Consider the following 9,190-nt stretch of genomic DNA (forward strand, 5'->3'; position numbering starts at 1 on the left):
ACGTCATCAATCTACGCCGCCGAAAGCGGGGGGCGGGCGGGTGGGTTATCGTCCCTCTGTGTGTCTGTCTGTCTGTCTGTCCCTCCCCTACACACACCTCACCCCGTCCCCGGGCAGCTCCCATGTCCCCGCGGCGGTCGGGACGATGCTGTTCTCCCTGAGGGAGCTGGTGCAGTGGTTGGGCTTCGCCACCTTTGAGATTTTCCTGCACGGCCTGGCCCTGCTGGTCTTCTCGGTGCTCCTCGTCCTGAAGGTGGATGGCGAGGCCTCGGCCATCTCCTGGTGGGTCGTCTTTGTGCCCTTCTTCGCCGCCGACGGTCTCAGTACTTATTTCACCACCATCGTCTCGGTACGGCTCTTCCAGGATGGTGAGAAGCGTTTGGCCGTGCTGAGGCTCTTCTGGATCCTCACCATCCTCAGCCTGAAGTTTGTCTTCGAGATGTTGCTGTGCCAGAAGCTGGTGGAGCACACCCGGGAGCTCTGGTACGGGCTCATCATGTCACCCGTCTTCATCCTCCTCCAGCTGCTCATGATCCGGGCCTGCCGGGTGAACTGACAGCGAGGGAGCGGGCTCCGCATCGCTGCTCTCGCCCCGACCGGGGACGTGCCTGGCTCGTGGGGGAGCCTCGGACTCGTAGTGACGGTCATCGGGCTTCTCCTCATCTTTATTTCTGTACAGAGTGGTAGGTGGCAGGTTACACAGGCCCAGTGCAATGAGAGGAAGGGTCTGTAATTAAGCACGCTGCTGTGTTGTATAGCATCGTATTTCTTTGAAAGACGCTTTTGTGCTGCATCCTTATTTGAGATCACTCAGCTCTTGGTGTTAGTCTTAAAGTAGCCTGCCCTGCAAGCACTGTTTGATATGCTGGTTATTTTGTTGTAAAATAAAAATGCACGGAAGGATTAGTTTTATTTACAAAATTATTTTTCCCTGGAAAGCATTTGTACTTAAAACTGCTGCCTGGAGAATGGGAACTACCTGGAGGGTGGTTGGTTGCAGCAGGTCCCCTCGTACAGCCCAGACCGTGGCCAGCCAGAAGCGCCGCAGCTGCTGTCTCGCCCGCTCTGCCCCGTCTGAGGCCACGCTTGTAACGATGCACTGGCTTTGCAGCAAAGCTCGTTTATTTCCATCTGCCCTCTCACTTCCCTGAGCACTTTGTGCCCTCAGTGCGCTGGCAGGGTTTTATGGGGCCACACTCTGAGCCAGAGAGAACTGATGTGTGTAGTTTTGAACAGAAATGTGGTTTTTTTCCTTTGTACTTCAGATCCATTCCCTAAATATTGAGATGGGGTGTTGGGAGGGTGAGGCCCAGGGGCAGGATGCCTGAGGAGTTCACTATTCCTGGGGGAAGTGCGGGTCAGCATTACCCGCCAGTGTCACGGGGAACTCCCAGCACCAAAGACACCTTGGCACCACTTGTGCTCGGCTCCCACCGCGAGGGCGTTGAGAACGGTGGATCTGCCCCTCACTTCTCTGTGAGATGTTGAGTGGTGCTTTGGATCCTGGGCCCTGAGGACTCGTCTCCTTCTGACACCGAGTTTTACAGGCCTTTGTGCTCTATTGATGATGTTGACTCTGGTCACAGAGTCTCCTGGTCACCGGGGCTTCCCCTCCAACCTCAGCTGCTCCCTGGCCCATCTGTCTTTGCCACATCTGCTCAGCTCCTCCTGGTACCACCCTCTCTTCTCTTCTGCTCTCAAGATCTGTTTCATGCAGACAGGATCTCAGATCCCGTATAACTAGCTCTCCAGTTCAGAGCCACTTGACAGAGGCCTGAGGAGCACCAGGAACGTGGTCATGGGGTTCATCTCCCCTGGGAGATGCTCTGAGGACAATGAAACCAGTGGCTGCTCCTTTTCTCCCTAGAAAGCGGATGGACACTGTGAGGAAGTTTCCCGCAGGTGATGATGGTTGTCCCTTCACGCTGCTGCTGGCTCGTCCTGGCTGTCATGAACAGCGGCGGGAGAACCCACAGCCTCGTCCAGCAAGATCAATAAGCTGATGCAGATTTGGCCAAGACTGGGCCATACTGGGGCTTAGCCCCCGAAGCGTGGTTGTGACCTGCTCCCCACCAGACTCTGCTCAGGTGGCACCTGGCTTCAGCCCTGGCTTGATGTCGCTAGTGACTCTAGATGGCCTGTCCTGAGCTGGCACCAAGGTCCGGGACGGGAGCACTCATTTTGCTCAGTCCTTGCATGCCCTTAGGTGGCACTGGGCCCCGAGCGCCAGGACCTGCCTCACAGGAGCTCCTCTGGTCCTGCTTCACCTTGTGATGTGGTTTTCCAGGGCTCCGTGTCACCAAGGTGCAGCCATAATGTTCCCCAGATGGTCCTCTGGTCTGTCCGCACGGAGCCAGCCGTTTGCTCGCGCAGGCCAAGCTGTGGCAAACCAAGGACACGTCACCTGGGTGGAGAGCAGCCGTCTGCTCCTTGTCCACCACCTCATGCCAGTGTGAGTTCAGTGCCATTCTCGGTGCCTCGGTTGTGCCCACAACGCACCTGGTCACTCCGAGTGCACGGGCCACGGATGTTGCATCACCTGCAGCCACAGATACTGCGTCGCCAGCAGCCATGGAGTCACTGCTGTGGGTCTGGGAGCGTGAGAGCAGGGGGGCAAGGCTTGGGAGTGTGGGGGTCTGCCTGTGTCTGCTGACAGGCCTGAAGAACTGGAGCGCAGAGGGTGGGGGACACGGTTGTTGAGGAAGAGCAGCAAAGCCTCTGAGTCAGGAGGGGACGCTCACTGAGCTGCCCTGGGGATCCATCAGTGTCTTTGGACTCTCCCGTGGCTCCCCAACCACCCTGCTAATTAAACCAAAGAAGGGGCAAACAAACAAACAAAAATAGATCAAACAAATGATCACATCCTTCAGCCTCGCTGCCACGCTTTGGAGAGGAACGAGGTCGTTTCCTGCTGCTGAGCCCCGTCGGGACTTGCCTGGGACCATCAGCACCAACCTAGCAAACAGCCGTGTCACTGGGGCGTGGTGCTCGACATGGGAGGACGATGCCACATCCACCTGTGTGCTGCCAAGCTCGCCTGCAAGTGGCTTTTCCAGCATTTTGCAGTTGCCTTGGGGAAGAGCCAGCAGCCGGCATTTCCCAGCTCTGCTCCTCCGAGGTAAGGCAACCTCCTGGGTGCATTTGGGGACGCAGGGGTGGCACGTTGCCAAATGGTGGCACTCAGGGTGTGCCCTGACCAGGTTCCCTGCATGGTCGGGGGTGGTGGGGATCGCCTGGCAGCCAGGACCAGCCGTATCCCTTCCTGGGACTTGCTCCTCATGCAAAGGAGCCCGCTGTGCCCAGGGCCACCAAGTCCTGCAACAAAACTTCCCAGGGCATTTCCCCTCGCACCCCAGCAGTGTGCAGTTCCAGCACCCCAGCCTGTGGTCAGGGCGATGTGGCCACGCAAAACTCCTTCTGGGAGCATCCCCCTCGGTGAAATCCCGCTGGACCCTCCTCCAGCTGAAACGTCTTGAGGGCACAGCCCCTGACATCCATCTCCTCCCAGTGCGAGCCGTAGGGTCCCTGGTGCTCCCTGGCATGGGGAGGGAGGCTCCTCCAGTCTTGGGCCAGCAGACTGTTGCACACTGGAATATGCTCTGGCAAAGATAAAAATCTCACCTCTGGGTTTATTTTTGAGGCTGCGGCGGGTGAGTTGGATATCGCTGCCAGCTGGGTCTTTCCCAAACCCAGCTGCAGCTCCTGGGCTAAAAGCTCGCGTTACGGGAATGCCCCGGCTCACTCCCAGCCTGGAGGTTTGGCCTGGTGGACACGCTGAGGGAGCAGCACAGCTTGATGGTGCCCCAGCCCCGCAGCCCTCCGAAGCCCCAGGGCCAGCAGGGAAGGAGCCTCTGCACTGCCTGGCCTGGGTGCCGAATCTCCCTGATGGAGGGAGGGCACCAGCCCTGGCTGTCACTCCACTCCATGTGTCCCATGCTGGGAGAGGAGCAGCTCCTGGAGAGACACCTGAATTTGGGGATGGCTACGCTGGAGGGAGATGAGGCTGGTGCTGTCCTGTCCATATGGCACATCCAGAGCTGAGTCCAGCCTGGGACAGCCTGGCTGGGCTTAATGCATGAGGAGAACAAGGGTCCAGCATGACCTGAGCTACCACCAGGGCATGAGGGCTCCTGAAGGAGACAGCTGGGAATGGATGGTCCCAGGGACCTCCATCTCCACGTGCACCTTGACACGGGCAGCACCTGGGGACCATGTCACCTGCTCAGCGCGGTGGTAGCTTTAGCATCCTGATACGGCGAATGGCTCCTGGTGAGGAGCTGGGAGCTGCTTTGCTGGAAGAACCCTGGGGTTGTGGTTCAGGCAGTGTCCTGCCTTGCCCAGGGCTCGTGGGAGCAGAAGCACCTGCCTGAGGGCAAGGCTGTAAGAAGAGCAGCCACACATCCCCGGCAATGGCTGAGAGGAGGATGATGGTGTGGGACAACAAGAAAAGAATGTGGCTGGGGGTGCTGTTTGTCCAGCACAGACAAGCTGGTGCTGGGAGATGTGGAGCACCTGGACTGGGTGGCACAGTTGGTGCCATCGCTTGGCGGCTGAGCCCTGGGACCTGGAGGTGGGCTGTGTCTCCGGAGCGGTCATCATGCGGAGGTAGCTGGAACTGCCCCAATGGTAAAGCCAAGTCTTGCAAACCCAAACTGGGAGCAGCTGCTGACCACCTGCAAGTCCACCTGTGTGGATGGGTCAGGGGAGCAGGGAATGAAGACGGGCAGTTGGGCAGCCTGTTCCTGCCTCGAATTCTCACAATGGGACAGAAAACCTGCTAAACTGGGTAAGATGCTTCCAAATACCTCTTGCGGCAAGTGCCAGCCACAGTCCTGTTTCAGCCGTGGCTTTTGCTGTTATCATGATTGGCAGCTGTCATTCATTTCAGAAGAGGTTTTGCAAGATGCGAGTTGAAGTCTAGGTCCCTTCCTGCCACATGCTCCTGCTGTGTGCCAGGGACTTGAGCCACCAAACACCTCCCCAGCTACCAGGGAGAAACAGCCTAATTCTAGTTGAGCTTTAGCACAAGCATCATAAATATCTGCACGTCATCTACTGTAAGCCTGGTGAGGGGGCTGGATGCAGAGAAAGGCAGATTTGTCCTCGGTTGCCCCAAAACTCTGCTCAGAGCCTGGGTTTGTACTTTGGGAACCCTCTGCTCACAAAGGTGGTCACCCTGTGGTACCCACCCAGCGCTGCTGGGGACACAGGGCATGACATGCTGCTGTCTCCCAGGGCTCCTGGCTGACAGAGGAAGATGTTAGTGCTGAGCAGGGACTGAAAACGCTGGGTATTTCTCCTGGCCGGGCTCCAGCAATGGTGCCAAACCTGTGCAGCATGTCCGTGGGGTGTGCTGGGCACCCGGGACTCCTTGCAGCTCATGCCTGGGGCTCTCTCAGCACCTACATCCCCTTCACCAGCCCGTGCCTTCAGCTGCAGCCCCGTGTCTTTGCTGCTGAAGGTACACAGGGACGGTGGCCCAGACATGCATGGAAGGAAACCTGCAGTGATGGAGCATCTTTCAGAGGGCTGTAGAGTCGGGAGTGAGACACCAAGATCAGAAAGGGTCATTCAGGTTTACCATTTGTGCAAGGTGCAGAGACAACACATAGGTGTCAGGATTGGGAATTACACGACATCCTGAATAGCGGCTGACTTCAGCAGCCCCAGAATAAGTCTCGTGTTAGCTGCATGGGCTTTTACAGCCTTCCTCGGGGTGAAGCTGAGACGCAGTGACTGGTGGGAAGCTGCTGGCTGTGGGGAGGTCTCCAGCCACGCCAGGGGCCAAGGCTGCCCATGCCTTGGGTTTTTCTTCTGTCTTTGATAACTTCTACCTGCTGTAAGGATTCACAGCCAAAGCACTAGCTCCACCACCAGGTCTCACCCAAGCATGTCTTTTAGGAAATGGCCTGATTCATGCAAGTGAAAGTTAGATTTTTATCGCTAATTTGTCTGAAACATGTTTCAAATCACTGCTGCCCAAGAGCCTCCTCTGTGCTGGCTCTAACATGTGGATCACTCCAAAGACTTACAAAGTACTTTGTGGTGCAAGAAAATGTGGCAAAAGCAACATTTGCAGCAGAGCAGGTCCTCTGTTGACTTCCTCCACCAGTACATGGGATTCATGTGGTGAGTGCCAACACCAAATCATGGTCTGGGATGTGGTAACAGTGTGGTATGCTTATCTCACTCACAAACTAATTCCCTTGAGCAAGATAAGAGGCTTGCCTGCCTGTACCAGGTCATTCCTGCCAGGGAAATGAAAGAAGCCTGGCAGCCCTGCCAGGAACAGCCACCTAGCCCTGCCTGTGGGCAGAGGAGCTGTGGGTCACCCCTGCCTGGGGCTGCCTCTGCATGTGCTCCCCTCGGAGCTGTGGGCCTGCCTGCAGTCCAGCTTCCCAGCTCTTCCTGAATCCTCATAATTTAGCTTTGGGTTTGGTGGGTTTTGGGTTTGTTTGGGTTTTTTTTCCCAATAAGCTCCTGTGTTATAGACATGTCTTACTTGTGTGTAGGCAATGGCAACCTGCAGCCCTCTCAGCTCAGCTTGTAACTGGGAACACTGGGACAAGCAGTCAAAGCAGTCAAATAGTTATTGGAAAGCACCTAGAAAATGAAGAGATAAGTAGTGTTTCATCTAGATTTGTCAAGAAACCACGCTACCCCAATCTGTCACCCTTCTCTTATGGGTGACAGCCACTTTGGAGACGAGAGAGGGCGAGCACAAGGTATGGTGCTTAGGAAGGGTCACAGAGCGGTCTGGCCAGCTGCTGGGTAGGTGGGATACAGGGGTGGTAGGTGGCTTTGGGGTGTCCCTGGCTAATGGCCAATGTGTGCAAAAGCAAATGTCCCCTTAGGAGCACACGAGCCTCTGTCCTGACATGGGTGTCCTGAGCTGCTGCAGCCCCCATTTTCAGGGTTGGTGTTCCCAGGATTTCATCTATAACTTTTACGGAATAATTTAGAGAGTTGGCAAAGCTGTCGTTGAAAGCACAGGTCCATTTTGAGTCACCACTCTCAGAAAGACGTGATGAGAAGTGTGGAGCAAGTGCTGAAAGCCCAGAGGGGAGCAGCCAGGGTGGTGGGGGCACAAAGAGGAGGAAAGGCTGAAGGAAGGCAGGCTGCAGCAATGGTGACCTCCCTGGAGCAGCTTCTCAGAAGCTTTGCTGAGACTGAGGAGAGAGAGGTGTGGCAAAGTGCCACTGCTCAGTGAGATAAGATGAGATGGCCTTGCAGGGGGTGGGGGGATCTGGGTTGTCTGGCTGTCCACAGCTCACCCACCACCATGGCAGAGGGAGCTGGCTCCATCATGGCCCCAGCTGCCCTTGTCCAGACCAGTTTGGCAGCTCAAGGGAGACCTCCCACAGCCAAAGGGTTTCCTTGTCTCCTGCAAATATCCTCCAGCATTTGCTGAGGGACACCTCCATCACATCACCCTTTCACCTTCTGCCTTGTTTCCTTATGGCCCCGATTGCATGGGAGGCAATCAAGCATCTCCAGAGCTGCTTGCCTCAGTCTCCCTCCTGTGCTGTCCCCACTCACTGTGACACTAGTGAAAGGGAAAATCCTGCCCTAAGGGTGCTTCATCCTTGTTTCCCTGTGCTCCCTGATCTCAGGAAGAAAAAATCTTCAGGATGCCCCAGGGCTGGAGGAGACCCCCTGCCTGGGGCTCTTGTTAGCCAGATCCCAGACACCCTGACCTCACCTTCTCCTTGGTGCTCTCACCCCCAGGCAACACAGCTGGTGAGCGAGCAGCTAACAGCCTCAACCTCCTGGAGCACCCCTCCACCATGTCCCTCCATCCCAGCATACACGGAGCCCATCACTGCAGCGTCGGGCAGCACATCCCCCTCCCAGCAGGGAGCTGGTGCCCATTCCCCAGGAATTGCCACTGTCAGTATCGAAATACTGATATTTTTATGAATGTCATTAATCTCGTGGATCTCACAAGGATACATGTGTTGCGCTAAGCCCCATCTGAGCGCCGTGGGAGATGGAGCTGCCCCAGGGCCAGCACCCGCTATGTTGTAGCTGTGCACAGGGAAGGGGAATGGACCGGGGTGTCCATGGCTGGCACAGGGACTGGGTCCAGGCATGTGTCCCTGACCCAGAGCACCCACAGCTGAGAGGTGGCACCAAGACAGTCACAGCCAGGGCAGCTGGGGCATGTTTAATAGTGATACACACTGGGAAAGACAGTAGGGAGGAGGAAAGGTCTGGTGTGCTATTTGCCAGCCAGGAACAGCAGGCATGAGCATCCCAAAGGCAGCTGTGTTGCTGGAATTGGACCAGAAGGGAGGGCTGGAGCTGGTCCCTGCTGGGACAAGTCACAGCAAGACCCTGAGTGCGTCTGGAGGGTGAATGGGAGGCAGGAGCAGCTCAGCTGGAGACATGGGACCTGCACAGAGCCACTGCCTGCACCTCCAGCCAGAGCTGGGGTGACCTCGTGGTGCAGAAATTAAATGGCAGGGAAATGAGAGACTCTCTTTTGACCCTCAGTCCCCTTTCCTTTCAGAAGGCAGAGGGAAAATGTTAGCAGTGGAGGTGATCTCATTTCACAAACACCAGTCATCCCGGTGACTGGCAGTAATGGCTGGGCTCGAAACCCACAGAGTCTCTGCACCAGCCTGGCAACTTCCTTCTGGGTCTCAAAGAGTCATTTCAAGGGCCACAGACAAATGTATGTCAAATGCAGATCAAATAGGCATGTCTGTACTCTAGCTATACTTCTCCATAGCAGATTTGTCCACCTGCAGTCAGAAGAATGAGACCTTTAGGTCACTTTTTCGGTTATGAGCAAATAGCAGTTTTAGGTCTCAGCAGAGCACATCCCTGAAGGCAAACAGGGCTGGGGCTCGTCAGCACCGAGGACCCGAGGGGAGCCACGTGAGAGCGGGTGCTCCTGTGGGCCAGGCACCCCATGGCCCTTCCACGTCCTGCAATGCTGCACGTTCAGGTACCACATCACCCTGAGACCCGGCTCGTGTTTTAAGAGACAGACAGCCCTTTGGGTGGGATTATCTGAAGAAAATTGAGGGCAGGACCATATGTGGCACAGAGACGGGGTCTTATCACCTTGCCAGAGCCCAGCCGGGGCAGCATCGCCTGGCAGAGGCGCAGGCTGCTGCATGTGGGGCAGGCGTGACCATGAGTGGAAACAGCCTTTTCCCTCCCAGAGTGCAAAGGTGGAAGG

At 56.4% G+C, this 9,190-nt stretch overlaps 1 protein-coding gene across 1 annotated transcript; it reads left to right on the forward strand.

Annotated features, from left to right (window-relative positions):
• Positions 1-19: 19 nt before the first annotated feature.
• Positions 20-921, forward strand: TMEM203 (transmembrane protein 203). The gene has a single exon (XM_010301104.2). The coding sequence runs from the start codon at positions 146-148 to the stop codon at positions 554-556; it is 411 nt and encodes a 136-aa protein (XP_010299406.1). The 5' UTR covers positions 20-145; the 3' UTR covers positions 557-921.
• The last annotated feature ends 8,269 nt before the right edge of the window (positions 922-9,190 follow it).

This window comes from Balearica regulorum, chromosome 20, assembly GCF_011004875.1.
Source record: "Balearica regulorum gibbericeps isolate bBalReg1 chromosome 20, bBalReg1.pri, whole genome shotgun sequence".
Taxonomy (NCBI): domain Eukaryota; kingdom Metazoa; phylum Chordata; class Aves; order Gruiformes; family Gruidae; genus Balearica; species Balearica regulorum.